General features: G+C 43.9%; 3 protein-coding genes across 4 annotated transcripts; all 3 read left to right on the forward strand.

Annotated features, from left to right (window-relative positions):
• The first annotated feature begins 1,700 nt into the window (after positions 1-1,700).
• Positions 1,701-10,899, forward strand: LOC308179573 (solute carrier family 2, facilitated glucose transporter member 11-like). Of its 2 annotated transcripts, XM_080559954.1 has the most exons (12): positions 1,701-2,323; positions 3,909-4,007; positions 4,812-4,972; positions 6,545-6,669; positions 6,905-7,034; positions 7,782-7,930; positions 8,479-8,666; positions 8,833-8,943; positions 9,528-9,629; positions 9,793-9,868; positions 10,162-10,289; positions 10,600-10,899. In XM_080559954.1, exons 1-12 carry the CDS (start codon positions 2,300-2,302, stop codon positions 10,804-10,806), a joined length of 1,500 nt encoding a protein of 499 aa, XP_080416080.1. In that variant the 5' UTR covers positions 1,701-2,299; the 3' UTR covers positions 10,807-10,899. The 2 variants fall into 2 exon arrangements, with proteins under 2 accessions (XP_080416080.1, XP_080416081.1); XM_080559955.1 differs by lacking the exons at positions 1,701-2,323; positions 3,909-4,007; positions 4,812-4,972 and adding an exon at positions 4,985-5,799.
• A 446-nt stretch (positions 10,900-11,345) lies between these two features.
• LOC308179581 (macrophage migration inhibitory factor-like) lies at positions 11,346-16,475 on the forward strand. The gene is made up of 3 exons (XM_080559967.1): positions 11,346-12,869; positions 15,375-15,547; positions 16,237-16,475. The coding sequence occupies exons 1-3, from the start codon at positions 12,762-12,764 to the stop codon at positions 16,301-16,303; spliced, it is 348 nt and encodes a 115-aa protein (XP_080416093.1). The 5' UTR covers positions 11,346-12,761; the 3' UTR covers positions 16,304-16,475.
• A 2,711-nt stretch (positions 16,476-19,186) lies between these two features.
• Positions 19,187-21,349, forward strand: MIF (macrophage migration inhibitory factor). The gene is made up of 3 exons (XM_080559966.1): positions 19,187-19,597; positions 20,194-20,366; positions 21,089-21,349. Exons 1-3 carry the CDS (start codon positions 19,490-19,492, stop codon positions 21,153-21,155), a joined length of 348 nt encoding a protein of 115 aa, XP_080416092.1. The 5' UTR covers positions 19,187-19,489; the 3' UTR covers positions 21,156-21,349.
• The last annotated feature ends 64 nt before the right edge of the window (positions 21,350-21,413 follow it).

The raw sequence follows: 21,413 nt of genomic DNA on the forward strand, positions 1-21,413 counted from the left end.
TTTTCCTAACCAATCATTCTGAAGAAAATCCTTCATTCCATTACCACAATACCTGAAATCTTTGGAAATATAGGCAGAGTGGCACCATGTAGCATTGCTGGTGAGCCACTTCTCTGATCTCAGTTATTCATTAGAGGCTGTTAGGAAGCCTTCTCCATCAGCTCCTCACCAGGAAGCGAGCAGATGCCCTATGGAACATTAATGTGACAACGAAGTGGAACAGCTATTTGGAGCACAGGTCAACCTTCGTCTCTGCTCAGTGGAGCAAACTATTCCGGTAACAGCCTGGTGGAGGGATGAAAAAGCAAAAATGTATGGTTCAAATACACAGAGCTAGAGTATCTGCAATACTTGATACCACACAACATATTGGCTAGATATATTGGCACTTCTGCTCACCCATTTAAGCCTTAGCAATCCAGGCCTTCTTTCATGTTTCGGTGTCAGAAGGAATAAAAGTTGTCAAAAGCCCAGAGTCATCTGAAAAGGAACGACTACAGCATATCAGTGATACTTCGGAGAACTGCGTAAGGCCTGTTCAGAAAATCAGAGTGCTGTCTGCGCTCCGGGAGGTGGCAGATACAGAGGTCAGCCGTTGAGAAGCATCGGGAGCACGACACGCACTTTCTATCAGAGACATCAGCTGATAGGTAAGGCACGTCTCAAATACTGCCTGTAACTGAGGTGGATATAAACACTTTAAAACCGGATCAGAGAACTGCGATTAGACACACACACACAAAACCAAATCTGGGTTAGCTGGACTATATTAAGGAAGGCTTACGATAGCTTTGCATACATGTGTCTTGAATGACCAGAAGGTTGCAAGATAAGTAACAAAATGGCCTGATCTACTGTTCCAATCGCAATATGACTAAAGGGTATCCGTAAGAACCTAGTTAGCAGTAATTATGAAACTGCACATGTAACAAAGGGGGCCTAAGCACAGCAGCAGTACAGTACCTAATCAACATAAATGCAGAAGTGCATTACAGGAGGAAGACTATTAACCAGCTCCAAATGGGAATCCTAAAATTAAAGTACAAAAGCAAAGAGTAAAAGACACAATATATATAATGCAAAATAAGTAGAAGTTGGGGAAAGAGAACATAAGAAAACAAGTGCAACAGCAGTGTTTGAGAAGGAACATCCCAAGCTGTCAGCTGCCTACTATTGCCTGTTTGTGTCTTCCCCCTGTGCCATCTAAGCAAGGCTGGTACTAGAATTAGCATGGCATGTCTTTCCTTTGGCAGATGCACAGTATGTTGTTTCAACTTTACATGACTTTATGGAAACAGAAATTAATTCTTAGTATCAAAGAGATGGTCTCACTTGACTTCTAACAAGGGCTTCTCTGCTGGAGAACCCAATCTGGAATAAAAAACCACATGAACTCTCAACTCACAACAAAAACAAAGTCAACTTCATTATGAGGACCACATGAAGATGGGACGAAGGGCCAGGTGGCACTACATGCTACATTTCAGGCATCAGCTAGAGAATTTGTGAATATTCTTTGCAGGTGATGTGTTTTCTATTATGACTACTTGCATCCAATAAGCCTTTTCTGATTTCTTTTCTGATCTTCTTTAACTGAAGCGTGAAGGGTAAATGATATCTAAGCCATTTACCAATTTGATACATACAAAGCCCTCTTAACCATGAAATAAATCACATTAAACCCTGCAAATATTCTGTTTGAAGTAAGAGACAGCACTCCAACTATGGAGGTTACAAGACTGATGTTGAATCTTCCGCTCCCAGCAAAGGAAAATCAGCTGCTCCTAAATATTTAGTTGCTCAGGCCTGCTGTGCTGCTGTAGAATTGTTAAGCTCTTTCCCACTATATGCCAAAGTCCTGTAGTTCACTGTCGGTTTCCCATCTAAAATTCCCAACAAATAACATTGCCTCTAGGTTTCTCAGCTAATACTGAAAACTAAGCAAGTTAAAGCTATTGGAATCCTGTTTAGAATCTATGTCTCTGATCATGATATAATAAATATTTCTACCAATGGTTGTGTCTGGATGTAATTCACAAAATAAATGGGTTCCTTGCAAGGGAGACCGTCTTGGTTACTTGGGCTAGACATAACCATTGGTTGAAATATTTAATCCAGCAATTCTAAACTTTGTACAACAGCTGAAATATGTGTAATTAACTCAAAAACCTTTGAAGTAAACTTTAACTTCAGTAACATGGGACTAGTTCACTGACGTTGCTAATTGCATAATGTGAGCATTTGCTTCTTTTGGCAGGTACTAGTCAGTAAGCAACAGGAATCAGCTCTTTCGTAGGAGATGGCTACCTTCTTCTCTGACCTGGTGAGTAGCTGGTCACTTTTTCTCATGTTTTGGACTTTTAAAGGACAAAATCAACATAATACTAAATATCTAGATTGCTTAAAGATTGTGAGCTGTTTTGGGACAGAGGCCATCCTTTTCTTCTGTGTTTAAACATCACCAAGAGGAATGGGACCTGGGGCCATGAAAAGGTCTTTTCCTTGCAAAAAGATAAAATAGAAACTACCAAAAGTCTTTACAGTTCCACCACTGACAATGCTATTGTACTCTTCTGAATTACTGAAAATAATACTAACTAGTAGATACTCTTATTATTTTCTGTGGCTATTTCTAAATAAATGAATGGATTAACTGTACTCCAAAAGGCTACAAAATATGTGACAAGCTTTAAAAGAAATGAGCCTCCTCATTTCATCCACCCATTTAATATCATCCATCCAGAGCTACCATAGTCTGAAACAAGGAAAAAATGATAATAAGCATTTCTCACTCCATTTCCCAACAGCCAGCAAGAAGCTATTTTGCTTGCCTTTGTAAGTATTAAAACCGTCAATTTCTAAGCCTATTGCAAAAAATAAATAGAAGGAGAGAGAAGGTGAATTAACTTGTTTGAATGCTTTTGCTGATTAGAAATCCATTGAATCTGAGACAGGATTTTGAAGGAAATTTAGAAACTTCTGGTCCATTAGCTTCTTGGTTCTTGTATTGTGGTAACTTGGGAAATCCAGCTGTGGGCCAATTAAGTAACAAGGCCTTGAAAGATGGACCTAAGAACCAGAAAAAGGGGAGTTCTTCTACATGCCTTCCAATCCAGCGTTAGTCACACGTGCTTTACTTTGTTCCTGTCTGATTGCATTTTCTACCAGCTTCTCTTCATCTACACGCTGATCTCCATAAAACTGTGAACTCCTGAAGCTCGTGTCTGACATGAAAACAGCACAGAGCACAGTGTCCTCTACGCAGAGATGCTGTCACTGTCCTGGTCTGTGATGTGCTGAATAAAAAAAGGAAGGGCAACTAAACCTCAGGGGACCCTGCACAGCTCCTGATGGGGCTAAAATAACAGTTGTCCTAGGTTCGGTCTGCTAGGTACAGTCTAGGCTGTTGGAGGATAACTCCACCAAGACTTGCAGGTGCTTGGAAACTGGACAGAAGATCAGCAGTATCACCTACCTCAGAAAGGTCTAAGTAGTTACGTGTTATGTTTTTCCTTATTTACAAGCAAATTATTTCATTCATCAAAGTAGCCAGCCTATCTCAGTCCCTTATTCTTGACCAAGGCAATTATAGACAGAAGGTATCTCCCTAGCCTCAAAGACACCCAACCCTTCAATACACAAGCATCTACTTTCAGGTTAAATATGTAGAAAATGGAAAATATTTAAAAAGAAGTGAAATCACAAATCAAAGTCAGGAAAAGTTTTGTGTTAGTGCAATTACAGGGGCTATTCCAAATTATTATCTTCTCTTTTTAGCCCATGCCTTTCTGAAAGAGGTGAGTATTAAAAGGATCTTTTCTTTATTATGCTTGAAGATACAACACAGGCAGAAACAAAAGCAGTGCATTAACGTGAAATTGATTGAGCTTTTTTTTTTCACTTTGCAGGTTCAGTTCCAAGGACTATTTCAAATGATTCTAGTGCTGGGAATTGGTGGTAGTTTCCCATATGGATTCCACATTTCTGTCATCAACTATCCTTCTGTGGTAAGTAGCCATCTTCCTGAGGCTGAAATCCCCAAATGGAGAGCCTGAGCTCAAAACATTTGATATATTAAAGTTTCAGCTTCTGTTATAAACGTTTCTTACTCTGATACTTGTGGAGAATTCTAAGTTCAAACTGTTAAAATATAGGTCATAACTGGAAGAACATTAGCTAAAACTGTACAGGTCATTTCCCCAAGATGTCATGCTTTCTAAGCCAATTTTAAGGTTATGGAGTCTTGCTTTCTGGTGTTTCAGTCTGTCTGGCCTGCCCTACATGTGAGCCCTGCTCCTGTATGCTACTTACAGGCAAAACATGGCCATATCATGGACTTCAAAGTCACAGCTCTACACTTTCACTACTATTACTGATTCCAGGTGTAAATACGTGTCTCATTGCTAGAGCCCATAAGTGAGAGAGGCATCTTGCATTAACCTCTCTGAATTTGATTTGTGATTTTAGTTCTCCTTCCTCAGCACTTTTTCTTCTTACTTAATTGTAAAAGATGAGCCATTCTGCTAATACACCTCCAAAGCCTTCCTACGATTCCTGAATTTCATCAAATATGACTTTCTAAAACAGGTGGAAGAATGCTAAAAGCACAATTTTTGTCTTTCGAGCTTACTGACTGACACTAATTTGAAGATTTTGCGATGTGATCTCAGCTAACCTATTTTCCTAAGGAAGTTAGTCTCAGAAGAAGTCCAGTATTAGAACCAAAGGCTAGAACCGAAGTACAACAGCCAAAGAATATGAAGGAACCTGACACCACCCACTGTCTAGTCAAACACCATTTTATTTTTCAGCACATCAGGAAGTTTATTAATGAAACCTGGATGGAGCGTCATGGCTCTCCCCTCCATCCTGAGACAATCATGCTGTTGTGGTCCTTCATTGTGTCTGTTTATGGGATAGGAGGGTTCCTGGGGAGCCTCTGCTGTGGCTACCTGACTACAAAATACAGAAAGTAAGTGTTTCTTGCTTGATAGTCAGAGTACATGAAGTACAGAGAAGTATCAAAGTGAATGAGTAAACCTTTTCTTCTTGATTCAAGCAGCTTGATTGCAGACTAAACTAGTTTTCTGTGCCAGCACACCCTTCTCTTTCTAATAGCAAGCAGTATTTTATCTTGTTTATCTGCCCTCCAGTAAACTGTATTTCTGTAAAGGATGCACTTGTCAACACATCACCTGATAAGAGCTTCTGGGAGTACCAGGACAGTGTAACTGTCTCATGTTCTCTTCAAGATCCCCTACGACTCTCTTAAAGATCTTCCAAGCTCTACAAATGCCCAAAAAGGAGCTGTGTCATGTGTTGTAACGTTACGTGTAGTTCCTCTAACCACCTGGAAAACAGTGTGCGGAAGGCACTCTCAAGTGCCAAAGAGCCAGATTTCTGCTTAAATACACTCATTTTCGGGTGATGACATTATATCAAATATTAATATCTGATCTATTGAACCCGTGAACGGAATTGGAAAAATTAATCTGCCTGTAACTACACTGTAAAGATACAGCCAGCACCAACACAAATTCTCCAAGAGACATCTCTGCTCTGGACATCAGTCCCAAACTCTCTTTCTCTATGGATGGAGAAAAGATTCCTCCCCAGTCTGGTATGTTCTCAGTGCCTGTGTGTAACACCACTAATTTCATTTGCAGAGAAATTGGCAAACTTATCTGCTTGGTGTGACCCACTTAAAGATCTGCTCCACAACCCACTGGTCCAGAGGCCCCTCATATGGGTCTCAACAAACCATCTTAGCCTGCCTGCAATTGTGTTCTTTCCTATCAGGTAAGTGCCCCCAAGAAACTTCTTGTGGGACACTGCCTCATCCCACACTCCGAGGGTCTCTCCCAAGACTGAAAACAAAATCACATTCTTCTCCCATGGATTATTCAGCACGTGATAACCTAATTGCTGAATCAGTGTCTTCTAAAGAGAGGATCTCTGTGACTTCTTAATGTGTGCAAGTGGACTCTTGTCTAGCAAGCATCACAGCAAAACAACTGAGTGCAAAAGACTGATTTGAGCCTGAGACATCATGGTCATGACCACAGCAGCCCACAATTTGCACGGAGTGTCATGCCTCTGAATAATGCTTTTTGCCATCTCCCATCATCTCTGGTCACACCCATTTGGCCAAAAGTGCCTTTAATACGAGCCATTCGAAAATGGGAGCCATAAACTCATATTATTTCTGGGGAACAATCTAACGTTTTATGAGGAGTTCCAGTCATTTAAAAATCCTGGTGACAACCTGGGCCAGTTCTTTCATCTCTTTCCCACTTAGACTGTGGAAATGCTGATGAAGTTTAAAATCTAAGCTAAGAAATATTAACAAAATCAAACACAAAGGACCCCAAAATTTTAAAGAACCGCTTTTGCTATTCAAAGTCAAAATCATTTCAGCCGTTCCTCAAAAAAAGCAAGAACGGTTGTACCATGCTTCCTGTCACAGCAAAATTAATCCAAAGAGTACAAGAGATTCTCATTTCACCCTAAATTCTCGTGTTTTGGGTTTGTTTGTTTGTTTCAGAAAAAAATGCCAAATGTTCACCAACCTAATCATGCTGGTAGCTGCACTTCTCATGGCCTTCAGTAAAACAGCCAAGTCCTTTGAGATGATCCTGGCTGGGCGCTTTCTCTATGGCGTTGGTACAGGTATGCACTCGTGACACTGTGGAGGGCGAGCATCCTTGCTGTCCCAGGATTGTCTCTACTCCTATTGCCATTCTTGGATAATGATTTTAAAGTACCCAGAAAATATAATAGGCCTTTTGGAAGAAATTTTAATCCAAATAACAGAGTGAATGGAAACAGCGGAAGAGAGGATGGAGTCAGAAAGTTTAGCTTTCCTCAGTATTTTAATAGTCAATTATCCTCTTCCATCTTAAAGGTTTTTCTCTCAATATACATCCTCAGTATGTAGGAGAGATTTCACCTAAGAAGCTGCGCGGATTTACGAACTCCACAGTTGCTGTTTTTCTGACACTGGGAAAACTCACTGGACAGGTTGTTGGACTAAGGTAAATTCTCCAATCTTTCTATCAGGGTACACTAAAAATAGTGGAGATCTTTCTGCATACCTATGCTCTCACCTAGTCAGTGTCTGAGAAACCTTTCCATCTTCCCCAGAACAGGCCTTATCTTATGCCAGAAGAAAAATTTTGATCAAATTTGAGGCAGACATTGTTTTAAATATAGGAGGAAGAATTTCCTAATTTCTTCTCCCATCTACTCCCTTTCTACTTAGAGTAGTATAGTAAATTTCTTAGAAATTTACTATATTTTTATATATTTTTATTATTGTTATTATTATGATTATATTATATATTTTATTATTATTATTATATTATATTTATTATTTATTGTTTTTTACTATTTTTATATATATATTTTAGAAATTTACTATATTTTTTATAGTAAATTTCTTAGAAATTTACTATATTTACATGAAAAGTCTTAGCAAGATGTTTTGGTCCTTTGGTCGAACAATGGTCAAATCAGTCTCATCAGCTCTTTAGACATCATGTTGGATCCTAATGATCTTTAGAAAGTATTTCAAGATGCCAAAAGAAATTCTTAAAAATTGACAGAAATAAAAATAGCCAAATATGTGAAATTTGCCAAATCATCAATTCAGGTGTCTGCTCCACTGCACCCTTAAGCGGAATTTGAGCAATCCTCACCACTCAGAAAAAAAAAAAAAAAAGAAGTTCCTGAACATTCATTCTATTATTTCAGCATAATTTTTTTTCACATACACTTTTCAGGGAGATTTTAGGAAGCGAAGCTTTGTGGCCCTGGTTGTTAGCATCTAGTGGACTTTCAGCATTGGTTCAACTGGTTACTCTCCCATTTTTCCCTGATTCACCACCTTACCTCCTGATCCAGAAGGGTAATGAGGAAGCCTTCAGGAAAGGTAGAGTGTCTAATTTGCCACCTCATTCACTTCATTTGATATGTCAGAGTGCCAAGAAGTGTAGAAGTCAAGAAAGCAGGGCAGAGCTGTACAGCACAGCACTGTACCACAAATACTAACTTCTAAATAAAACAGTTAGGGTACCTAAAGCAATACATCTGTGTTAACCTGGGAGCTCACTCACGCAAAGTTAATCAGTTAAGAAAAGATATATAACACCATGTCTAGTAAGTCTCACTTTGGTGGTAATATTCCTTTAAAGGAAATGGTTCAGACAGTTCATTTATTACTAAATAAAATTAACTTAAAAGTTTACTTTGTTTACAATCAAGCCAACTTAACAGTCGAAAGATATGCTATACTGACAACCAGAGAAACAAAACTCTTCCACCTGCCTGGTGGCCTACAACCAACCAGATGACAGGGGCAGCTAACAAAACCACCACCACCACCTACACCAACGGCGAGGCAGACTAAAGGACTTAACGGACTCACTCATGATGAGCTGTTCTGGTAGCATAATGCCCTCCCCTCTCTCTCCCCAACAGCCATTAGGAAGCTCTGGGGGGAAGGAGACCATCAAGCAGAAATTGATGACATTATGAAGGAGAAGGTTGCAGTGACGAGCACTAAAACCCTGCGCGTCCTCGAAGTAATAAAAGAGCGATCTCTGCGCTGGCAGCTTTACATCCTGGTGACTGTCATGACCACCCTGCAGCTCTGCGGAATCAATGCAGTTGAGTGCTCTCTCTATCCCTAGAACAAGAGACACTAGGCAGCGTTGCAAAACCCTCTTAGAAAAAAAAACAGCTTAGAATGAGGGACTCAGTACAATTTACATCGGGCGTGACCTTTGGAGGTGGTCTTTTTTCACAGGTGCATTTCCTCTGCCTTTTTTTCAGATATACTTCTATTCTTTCGAAGTATTCCATACAGCCAAGTTTGAAGAATACCTTATCCCATACGTGTCCCTGGGCATTGGGTTGTGCGAATGCTTATCTTCTATATTGTGTGTAAGTCTTTTCAGACTGGAGTTTGAAGGAAAAATTTAATGTGGTCAAACAATTGTACTTCTCCTTTCTCATAACTGGGCTTGGGGAACATTTGCACAACATAAGACATATCTCCCTGCTTCTATAAACCAGATGCAGAACCAAAGGCAGCTCTTTTCCCACAGTATTTGCATGACTGGATGCCTTTAGACTCATTTTTATTCTGATAAAATATTTTTTCATTCTGTTGCAAACAACTCCTAGAGTTACTGCTATGTGAGAAGACAAGCAGATCAGAAGAGTCGGGGGCACAGCTTCCCTCCAAGGGAACAGGAGCCTAGATGAGCTGCATCAGCTGATGGTCGGGATTCGATGTGTGTATGTGTGCACGCACAATTCGATATATAGCAGCATGCAAGAAAGGGAAGTGTCTAAAAACAGCCAAAGGAAGACAAATAAATGCAGCTTTGAAGCTAAGAAAATTTGCTAGGAGTAAAGAGTCTCCCGGATGGCACAGATTTCTGACCAAATTATTCAGTTAAGTCTTACAAGAACACAGGGCAAAGGCAGGAACTTTTTCATTCGACACGTTTTCTGCTTTTCAGAGCACCCTTATAGAGCGATTTGGGAGGAAGGTGCTGCTATGCGGAGGATATACACTGATGTGCTCTGTGCTAGCACTCCTCACCATGACGCTGTCGCTGCAGGTAACAAGGCAGCAGCCTTCTGGCTGCTTACCCAGCACCAGCCCCCTTCCTGGTCCTGCCTCGCAGAACGTGTACAAAAACTCAAGTCAGTGACAGAAAATAAAGAGCTCTGCTATTCTGTCGTGTATCTAACAGCTTGGTATTGCTGTTTTTTCACTTTTAGCATCAGTTCTTCTGGCTGCACTACTTCAGTGTTATCTTGATCTTCCTATTTGTTTTCTTCTATGGAATCGGACCATGTGAGTACAAGAGGAAATTTTTGTATCATGTTGGTTGGCAGCACAACTGGCAGAGGAGGAACCGAGCAGTCCCATGATCAAATTCTAGAAAATAAGGAGGAAAAGGCAGATAGTTGCAAGTGGGAAAAAGGCCTTTCAGCCTCATAGCAGAAGCCACCTGCCAGCAGGCCACCTCTTCTCTCTGTCTGTCATTTCCTACCACTGCCACCGTAAGGATTTTTGGCAGGAGCAAGGTGTGCTGGGGAACTAAAGAAACAAGTCCACCTTGTTTGTGTTTTGCTCTTCTTTTTCAGCTGGAGCCACCGTATCTATCATGGTTGAAATCTTCAGCCAGTCATTCAGACCATCAGCCTTTCTGATTGTTGGCTGCATCAACTGGATGGGGCTCTTTGTACTTGGGATGATTTTTCCATTGATTGTTGTAAGTGACTCTGACTGGATCCCTCACTCCAGGCTAATCTCCTTCTGAAAGCTGACAGGGAGCTAAATAACAGCAATAAATTGCAAAGACATGCAAAGCTTAGAGCTCTGTCCGAACACCAGGCCTGCTCAGAGAAGCAGCAGTTGGACTCAGATCAAACATGGCCAGCAGAAACTCTTGGTTTAATACTTGCCCTGGTTTGTGTATTGAGCAAACCTTTGAATTTTCATTACTAAGACACAGACCTGTCCCTAAGGGCAGAGGGGCAAAGATTCTTATTTTCCTTACAGTGTCTCTCATTTGCTTGCAGGATAACCTTGGTCCCTTCTGCTTCCTCATCTTTTTGGGAATCCTTGTTTTATCAGCAATTTTCATCTACCTGTACCTCCCTGAGACCAAGGGAAAGTCAATCATGGAAATAAAAGCAGAGTTCAACAAGCTGAATTTTGGAAAAAAGGAAATCTCAGTTACAGAAAATAACTTTCCTAAGGAACAGTTATTCTGCACCAAACTCTGAATGTCCGAAGGAGAGATTTGCATCTCTTAGAAAAGACAGGAAACAGTGTTGGAATAGAACAAAAAAAGAAACATTAAAAACAGACTGCAAGCACTTCTGTGTCTTCTGTTTGTTTTTTAAATACAGATATGAAATTCATTATGCTGGAGTTTTATTTCTTGCTGGTCTCTAAACATTTTAACAGGAAATTTAGTCTCTCAGCTTTAAGATCTACTGGATGCAAATAGATTTTTTCCTAAATAAATACATCTTTTATCCTAGTGTACTTTGTGAAGTTGTAAAACATTTTGTTAATGATCCGTAGGGCCTAATCCTGCCCCGAGACCATACATAAAGGCTGCCTCTCAGCTCTGGATCTGAGCCCTGGGTCTCAGTTGGTCTCCCTTGTTCCCAGGAGCCCTGTCTGATGCCACAGATATCTGAACAAAGAGTTTGTTATTGAACTCGCCTGAGTGAGACTCACTAGTTCTGAGCACCTCAGAACCAGGAAACTGCTGACAAATAGTTCAGAGAAGAGTGTTCAGAAATGTGTAAGACCAAGCAGAATAATTTAAAGAGGCAAATAGAGGGAAGGAAGAATTAACATTCATCAGTCGTGAGACAGGGATAAAAGAGAAGTCTAAAATATCTGACTGTCAGGCTGATAGAGGAAAAGCTAGGTGCGTGGTTCAGTGCGGCCCCAGGGAAAACAGATTCAAAACTTAGCAGAGGAACTTAGGAAAAAGGTTCCAGCTACGGAAACAGAAAAAAAAAACACTGAAAGTGAAATTGTACTGTCAGGCAGTCCTTCTGGAGATGGGGTGGGAGCCTCAGTGGAGAACGTCCTGGTAACTCCAGGCAGGGAGAAGGACCAGCCGAAAGGTTCCCAGTGTACATAAAAGAGGTGAAATGGTTCCTGTGAAAGAAAGCACGCTCTCAAGAGTCCTTGCGGTGTCAAAGGACCTGGTTTCCAAGCTGGTACATCAGCTTCTGGGAATTACATCAGATGTTTTCAGAAAAGAAAGAGTTTGTTTTGGAAATGTTTTTCTTGTTACATAAGTAAGCTGCAAATAACTAGAGATTGTTGTACCAGTAGAAAAAACAGGTTATGAAGTTCATTACAAACACAGTATAAGATTTTCCAGGTGACCACTAACAACTGTAGTATGATTTATGACCAAGTGCTTTGGATTACACCACCTGCTTTCAACAAATCACTGAAGAAGAGATTCATCAATATTGCAAATAGCAGTTCCCCTCCTTAATATTGCAAATAGCAGTTCCCCTCCTTATGGATGGAGCTGTCATTTGAGTTTGTTTTTAATGCTTTCACACAGGATACATGCCCTGAAAAGTTATTTTGGGAATTTTTTTTCAGGATTTTCATTATTTTCAGAACATTTCTGATGCAGGAGAGCCAATCCACTAACATGGACGGTGGATGAACTAAAAGCATCTTTGTGACAACTTTGTCACAGTTCAGGGGAAGTCTCCATGACATGTGCTATTGGGGATTTTCTGTTATGGTCTATGCCACAGAGAGAGTCCCCAGACTCACAGCTGAGGTGTCCATCTGCATTTTAAAATAATTATGAGAATAGTGAGGAAAGGCACATTATATTCATTTCATCCTCAAAAATTCTCTGAAACCCTTGCTTCTTCACTGTTTTTTGCAGTAATCCAAACGTGAAGTGTCTTTTTGGCCGCTTCGATTTCCAGAGTGCGAGCAGCCAGCTCCCCCTCCTGCAGGAGCTTTACCTGGACTGTCTGCACCAGCAGCCAGCAGCACACGCAGCCCCTTCTCTCCCGAGGGACTCCTGGTCCCCCAGGAGTGCCAGGGCACGTCACTGCTGGCTATTTAAAGGCTCCTGGTATGCTTTCCTTCTCAGTGGGATAAGCAATCTAGCAGGTGTGTTGGGAGTAAAGCTGTGCTGTGAACAAGGCGAGCTGAAAGAAAACCCTCTCGTGACCCAAAGATGCCTAAATTCATTGTTAACACAAATATAAGCAAGGACAAAGTTCCCGAGTCTTTCACAGGAGAGCTCACCCAGCAGTTATCAAAGGCAATGGGAAAACCAGCACAGGTAAGTCGGGATGCTCACTTTTTCCATTTAGCCAGGCGTGCTTGTGCAATGAGCCATTTCTCAGGAAAGAGCTGTGCAGTCAGCCAGTCTCATCAAACATGTAGGAAATCAATCTCTGCTATATCTGGCTGAAGCTAGTTACTTCAGAAGCAGGTTTTAGGCTTGTATAAGCCTTGTCTCCCCAGAAAACAGGTTAAATCAAAAATGGGAGTAAGATTATTTTTTTTCAACCCATGCAGGAAGATAATTGACTACTTCTGTGAGACCGATGTGCTCTACCCCTCTTCAAAAAAAAATTTTCATCAATCTAGAAAACAAATGCTTCCTGTTTGGGGGAGCAGAGGTTGTCCTCTGCCAGTTCTTGCATAACAGCTCTGAATATAAAGCTAGAGGGCAGGGCTGGGATGCAGCTGGGACAGGCTTGTGCAGCCCTGTGGAAGGGACATGTAATGTTACTTAGAAATAAACAGGGAACAACAGAGTCTTTTTTTAGGACAGGCAAACTCTTCGTGACAAAGGAGGCAATAGGAAAGAGAGAGAGAGTCTCCTGGATATATCAGAGAGAAGGAAAGGATTAGTGTGGGCAGGAATGCAGAGCTTTCCTCTCGCAGGAAATGGTACCATTTGAAGAAAAATCCTGATTTTTTATCAGTGTTTTGTTTTCTCCTGGAAAAAAAAAACACTTCAATAAATATTCTCAAACCATTTAAGGTGAAAATAATGGTGATTAATATTTCAGCGTGATATTTTTTAATACTAACCTGCTTCTGGGATAGATGTTTAAAGGCGTGTGCATACCTACAAGTGGCATACAGCTAGCTTAGAGCACAGGGTGTCCAGCTGGGGAGAACAGGGCTGGAGAAGTGGTACCTCAGCGGGGTCTCCTTGGTTCATCCTGCGCTGCTGTGGCTGGGTGCACCTTGCACCCAAACAAGCTGTAAATGGCAGCCAAGGCTAATTACCCAGAGGCTTCCTGGTACTCAGGTTTGCTTTTTTTACGAGGGGGTTAATTGCTGCTGAATTCCAACGATGCGCTACTAATAAACGTGGGTAAGAACAGAAGCCAAATGGGTGCCAAAGGAACTGATCCCTGGATTCCCCAGTGTGTGGATGTGACACTATGCATTAGCAGCAGGGAAAACTGCAAGCTGCTCATTAATGTTAACATGGATACTTTCTTCCAGTTGTCCTGCTATCAAGAACAAAAGCAGGATTAAGCTGTATTTTGTTTAACGAGGGGGATGTTGGTCTAGACCTCAGCTGTGTCAGTTCACATTTACCTCAGCAGGGAAGACTGCAGCAGGTCCAGTGAGGTGCAAAATCTCTCTGGAACGCGGGGTTGGAGCAATGCGGTTGCAAACCCCAGCGGCGTTCACACATCCTGCACAGTCAGGGAGAGCCTGGTGGCTTGGAGCAGATTCTTTTGACACATCACTGAGTTCTCAGCACCTGAACTTTCCACCCAAACCTTACGGGCAGTAAAGACAATGATATTACAGGGTCCTCCTCCCAACATTGTACTTGGGCAGAGCATCCAGAGCCCATCTTCCAATATGGAACTGGAGTAACGCTCTGGGGTTGAAGCCTGCAATTACCTACAGTGTTCACTGCAAGACAGCGGCATTTGTCAGACACGGGGCACTGCTAGGATCCCCTCTTCTGGAGTAAATACCTAGGTGTGCCTCCTGTCCCATTTTGAATGCTTCAGCAGGGTCTGCTTACACCGCAGACTCTGGACCACCCACTGCTTCAGTTCTGCCTTTGTTTCTTTGTGTCCTGGCTTCACTCCTGGCCACAGAAGGAGCAGACCAGTTGCTCAAGCCAGGGAAGGGGCTGTCCTGCACATGAGGTGCAGTGTATCTATCTGCCTCCCTGCCTCGATTATCTTTACCCCAACAGAGTAATCATTAGGAACCGAGACTCCCAAGCCCAACTGTCATGATGTCTTGTTCTGGCCCTTAACACAGCAGGGAATATCTCAGAAGAATGCGAACTTGTACAGTTAGGTACCGAGACACAAAAGCCTTGGATGTGGCAAGCAAGGCTTGGAGGACAAAGTCTTCCAAGGAGAAGACGGAAGGTTGGGAAAGATCAGTGCTCCACTGTACTTCATAAGCACACAAGTAAAACTATCTGCATTGTAGTAAGTGGTAAAAAAATATCTGTAAGTGCCTGGGACTGTTCTTTTCAGTTATTTCATGTGCTGCTAGTAGTTCTAGCTAGGAAAGTAGCCTTTCCATAATAGATAGGCACTGCCATCAGTTCTATCCCCAAATGGTATATTATGGGAGCACTTTTTACATTCTCATCCCTGTGACTTGCAGAAAAACATTTAGGAGATCTGAGAGTGCAATGAAGTACATACAGGAAACATTCAAAAACCTAAGTAATGTCATCCGGGATTTTGCAATTTTCAAAACTTTTCCTAACGTGGCAAAGGAAGATAATACTCCTCTTCTTCTTTTCTTTTTTTTTTTTTCTTCCTTCTTTTTTTTCCCCAAACAGTATCTAGCAATACAGATCTCTCCTGATCAGGTGATGTCCTTCGGCGGCTCCACAGACCCCTGTGCTATGTGCTTTCTTTACAGCATCGGGAAGATAGGAGAGCAGGAGAACAAGGTCTACTCCAAATTGCTCTGTGACCTGCTGAACAAACAGCTGAAAATACCATCTGACAGGTGAGCTCATACAGAAACATGTCTGATGCGACTTTGCACAGATTGTCAAAGCTCTTAATCCCAAATTTGTCCTCTGATGTTCTTCTGTTAACATTCTTCTTGAAGATGCTAAATGCCAAGTCAATAGAGCAACTCTTCAGTGAAAAGGAGGAAAGGAGCAATTGCATGAGCTGCAGAGCCCAAAAGCTGTAAAATCTCTTAGTTAAAATGATGGAGGCTCAGGTACCACACGTGCACAAGCCTAGGTACAGATGCATTTCATAATTTGAGTAATATCTGCCAACACCTCCCCACTGTCTGTGGGGTACAGGTGGAGGTCTCTTGTAAGAGCTTTGATTTAGATAGAAGCATTTCTAGTGCTTCTCCTGAACGTACACCAATCTGCCCCAGAACCGACTTTGTGTCAGTTACTTTAAATAGAGCATCCTGAGATTGCCTTAAAACAAGAAGTAGGAAACCACTACCAGCTCCAGGATGCAAGCAGACAAGGCATCTTGCGTTGCAACACTTGACAATACCTGCCAGAAACTGCAGGAGCAAATGTGCAACTTGCAGAGAAGTGGTGTGGTCCTGCGGCGTGCAGAGCTCTGGGGCCAGACTGCAGCAGGACCGTGTCCTCCTGCAGGACCACCCTGGCCAGCTGCAGCGGTCTCCTCTTGGCAGCTAACAGCACCTGTCTTCTCTTTCAGAATTTATGTCAGCTTCTTTGAGATCAGTGCTGCCAATGTGGGCTGGAACAACACCACCTTTGCTTGAGGTGCTCTGAGGTGGTAAGAGCTTATTCCTGAACACTCACCATGATTTTTGAGCGCTGCAGCTCTAGTTGTGTTATCTGCATATGCCACAAGTGTAAAAGCCAGCAGTGCTACCCACTGCTGTCCTAACATCTTGTCTGCTGCCTCAATAAAAGTAGAAGAACAGCAGGAACCTTTACAACTGAGATTCTCCTTATTCTGGGAGGGCCTATGGCTGAGATGGGAGGGTGCTTTCTCAAAATATTCCTAATAGAAGCTTTTCTTTAAAACAGTTTCTTCCTTTGAAGATGAACACTCCATTTGGGATCATGCTGGGCAGCCTGAACAGATTTAATCAGGTCAGGATAGTTCTGTTTTCAAAATACGCGTAAATGTACGTCAGGATGTGGCCATTGTTGTGGTACATGGACCTCACTTCAAAAGGAGGAACGCGGGGTTGTGTTTTATTGAAAAGGGCTGGATTGCAGTCCAGGTCCTCCTTAGATCTAACACTAGGTAGACATCTAGCTGCTTAGCAGGGACGCTGGTGCTGCAGGAATCTCCCAGGGTTCACAGCAGACAGAGGGAGTAAGTGGAAAAAACCCACTGTCTGCTGTCCTGCCCTCCCCTTTCATCCCCTGAGCAATCTGCAATGACAATGAAGATTAGAGCACAGCTCAAAATGAGGGAGACACAGTGAGCTATTCCCAGATGTCAAAGTGGTGAATTATGAAAGGAAGACTTCCACATAAATACTTATCATTCAAGCCCTGGGTCAGATAATATAATTTGCTTCCAAAGGAAAATAGAAAGATTGAATACAGAACTATTTCCTGAAGGTCTGAGATCAGGTGTACAGTTTTTTGTTTTTGCTTTAAAGGAAAAAGAAACTTTTTTTTTCTTTTTTCTGGAAGAACAGCCCCCATCTCATCTCTGTTCCAAGCTCTGTTGTAAACATCCCATTTTTGCCCCTATCATAGCTTTGCCTTTGCAGCCACAATCTTTAAATACAAGTCTGCATCTCAGCCTGCACAAATACTTTGAGGGCATAACGTGGAAACTGGTCTGGTGAATCAAAGCAGCAAGGTGCTACTTTAGATCTGAATACCGTATATCTTATGAGACATCATCCCAAGTTATGACTTCATCCCTACTTAAAGCCTTGCAGAGTTGCCCACCGAGGAAGGAAGGCATGACACAAGGCAGGTATTCTTTTGGCAGAATTGCTCATAGACAATGACTATGAAGCCCCTCAACACAGCAGGACCTTAGCTGAGGAGGCCGTTCCCGTCTCCATAAATCAGTCTGCCTTCCTCACAGAGCCAGCAGCTCAAAGAGCGCCTCCTCTGTCTGCTCTTGGAGGCACAGCACCAGCATCTTCTGATGTTCTCCTGGCTCCTTCTCCCTGGCCCAATGGCTCGGTGCTCTGGTTCTGATTGCAATTAAGTCAAGTATGTCCAACCACAACCAGCAAATGCCCCAACCCTGCTATTTACAGTCAGGCTCCAGGATAGACCCCAGGCTCCAGCCTACCCCCCATTTCTGCTGAAGCCTTTCTGTGCTAGATGCTTTCTGAGTTATTCTCAGAGCATCCAAACACTGAACCGCACGTTCCTAAGGTAACTCTGAGACCAAGTACAGTCAAGACCACCTCTACTTGTTAACAAACATGCTTTATGCTCTCTAATAGGTAATATGAAGGCTTTTTTTTTTTTTTTTTGGCTCTAGTTCATCATTAGAATGCTGTTAGATGTATTTCTGTAAAACATTTTACCCTTCAGCTTCTTTCTGTTTTAGACACACTTCATTGTTCTTATTTTAATCACAAGCAGTTGTTTTAAAACAGATTCATCCAGAAAACGATTGCAAGCACGTGGAGTAATCACTTGAGGGAAAGGTGCACAGATGTGTGCTAGTACTTATCTAACTTTTAAAAATGCATCTTTAGAAGCTATGAAAATGTACGCTCTGCTACTTCCTTAGTCAAGGGGACACAAGGAGGAAATTGCAGGTGTCTCTCCATGGTGTGAGCAGCATGGCAAGGGTCTGGTGCCTTGGGCTGGCAGGCTGCAGAGCATCACCCCCGTGGCCCCGTTGCTCTCCCAAGTTTTTCAGCCTGCAATGCTGGAACTGCCACCCCACACCTATGCAACAACTCAGGGACAGAGAAAGGTGCGGGGAATAAGTGGCAGTGCTCAGAGGGAAACGTCTTCAGGTCTCAATATCACTGTTAATCACAAAAATGAAAGTAAGCACTTCAAGTCCTGCCAGTTCTGTGTGACAGCCTGTGCCTCTTCAAATCACCTTCTGCTCTTTGTTCAGGGCTATGTGTAGTCACACGTGTAATGCAGATGTATGCACAAGCTTTCTAGCAGCTGCAGCACTGGGACTTTGTTAAAAATTAACGTGCTTGATTCCTGTCTGGAAAATGTCTGCACAGAGAAGGCTCTGGGCCTGATTCTCTTTTGCCTTCCCGTGAGTCATTTCAAGCAGCGCCAAGCTGCAGCGTGAAGCAGGGCGGCGAGTCGAGTCGTGCCCTCTGCAGCCTACGTGCACCGCATCACATAGCCAGCGGAAGGCCCATCTCTCAAGATCCCTTTCCCCAAGGAATGGGCTCACACCGTTTCATTTCTAAGCAAAAGAAAGAAAAGAACAAAAAAAGGAAAAAAAAAAAGAAAAAAAGAGCAATTCTGCCTCTTTTTCCCCACAAATCTGGTATGAAAATGAGGATGCTGAGGAGTAATAAATCACTTGCAATACGAGCGAAGAAGATCAGAGAATAATTAATATGCCCACCAGCCAGACACATTTTCGCTCACATTGTGTAACAGCTATGCACACGGTTAAAACAAAAAATCCACAAATATGCCTTTATTTTGCAAAAGGACACAACCCCCTTCCGCTCCGGGGCCAACAGCCCCCTTTTGCAGCTGCCAGGAGAGGCAGCCCTCTTTGTTTTTTTTTTGTTTGTTTGTTTGTTTGTTGTTTTAGGAGGGGCGTTGTGGCGGGTCCCTGCAGTGGGGGGGGGGGTGGGGTTCCAGCCCCCCCCCCCCCGGTGCGGCCCCTTTAAGGCCGGCTCGGCGCGGCCCCGCTCGCCCTAAAAGCGCCGCCGCCGCCACCCCCTCGCCCCACTGCGCCGCCGCCGCTCCCGGTCCCGCTCCCGGTCCCGCTTGTCTCCGCCGCCAGCAGCCCCAGCCCCGCCGGCACCATGCCGATGTTCGCCATCCAGACCAACGTCTGCAAGGACGCCGTGCCCGACAGCCTGCTGGGCGAGCTCACCCAGCAGCTGGCCAAGGCCACCGGCAAGCCCGCGCAGGTCGGGGAGGGCGGCGGGGGGACGGGGAACCGGGGTCGCCGCACCGGGGTCGCCCCGCGATGGGGCCGGGCAGGGATCGTGGGGGGTGCGGGGCTGGGGAGACGCCGGCCCAAGCGGAGCAGCGGGTGCCTGGGGGCCCATGGCCGCTTCTTCCTCCTCCTCCTCCTCCCCACGCCGCCCGCGGGTACGGCCTGGGGGTGCCAGCCCGGCGGGGCCGCGTCCCGGACGGACAGAGCCGTGGGTTTCGGTGATTTGGGGTGTGATTTCTGGCACGGGGACGCGGCGTTCGGCCCTTATCGCCGACCGCGTGTCCCACGCCCCCGGCAGCGGCAGGGAGAAGCGCCTGCCTTGCCTGCGGGTTTGCCCAAACTCAGCCTTCGGACCTGGAGCTCAGAGCCAGGCGCCAGGGGGATCCCACCATCTGGGGGGATCCTAGCAGCCTCTAGTGGTCCAAGGCCTCGTAAGGAGGCTGGGGGCTGTTCTTGGCCTCCAGAATGGCACACAGCTGCACAATGCTTAATGCCGAGTTTGGTACCTTAAACAAGTCTGTGTGAGGAGAAGGAAAATGAATTACTCCGTTTGTTCTCTTATCGCAGTACATTGCTGTGCACATCATACCTGATCAGATGATGTCCTTTGGGGGCTCCACGGATCCCTGTGCTCTCTGCAGCCTCTACAGCATTGGCAAAATAGGAGGGCAGCAGAACAAGACCTACACCAAGCTCTTGTGCGATCTGATCTCTAAGCACTTGCACGTATCTGCAGACAGGTAAGGCTTGGATGTGAGTGATGTTAACCTTGTTCCTCTGGTGCTCTGAAACTGCTTTGATAACTTAATTTGGAAGCATAAAAAGCCGGTAATAAGTCCATGTGTTTAAAAGAATACAGAGTGAGCACTTGCAGCATTCTCGCATCCGTGTAAGAGTTTGCCTACAAAGTTTCCCTTCAGGCCTCTGCTGTTAAATGACTTCCTGCCCTCAGAGTAGGGAGGAATACCAGGGTATTAACAAGTTGCAGAGTCTTTTGCCTCAGAGGTGTGATGTCTTCTCATAGTGGGAGGCTGGAAGCTCAAGGGAATAGGAGTTACAGGCCAGAGCTGAAAGACTGGGTAGGAGTGAACTATCAGGCTGTGAACAGCTCCCTCACGGACGGGCAGGGCTTTGGGGAATATCCTCAGGGAGCGGTGAAGGCCAGGAGGAACCTGCTGCCCCCTGCATCCCAGGGCTGGAGGGAAGAGCCAAAACATCTCTGGAGTCTGAACAGTCCCTGACTGAAGAAGGGTTTATATTTAAAAGAAAGTACAGTTCCAGGGGTTCCAAGGAATATTGGCTGTTAGGGGTTCTGTCAGACAAATTAGCTAGATTTTGGTAGAAAAGAAACTTCGCTTTTTCTTTCTTTCTGGGGAACAGGAAGCACACTCCCACTGTCCTGTTGCCTTCTCTCACTCATCACTTACATAAATGTCACTGTATTCCTGTGCTTCTTCTGCAGGGTGTACATTAACTACTTCGACATGAACGCTGCCAATGTGGGCTGGAACGGTTCCACCTTTGCGTAGAGCTCCCCCCGTACGAAGAGGCTGCTCCTGGACCTACCCTCACGCTGCCCACAGAGACCACAGCACAAGGGGCCCCGGGCTGCTTTTTGTGCCCTCACGGAGCGATGGCTCCTTGCTCGTGTGTTTGGATATTGCTGCTTCAACATTCCTCTGTTTTCTCCGTGTAGGAAACGAATAAAGATTTAGAAATAAAATAGTCTGGTGTGAGCTGTGGTGGGTTGGGAGCGCGAGGGGATGAGGTATGTGTGGGGTCTGAGA

This window comes from Anser brachyrhynchus (assembly GCF_964034855.1).
Source record: "Anser brachyrhynchus genome assembly, chromosome: 17".
In the NCBI taxonomy this organism is placed as follows: Eukaryota; Metazoa; Chordata; class Aves; order Anseriformes; family Anatidae; genus Anser; species Anser brachyrhynchus.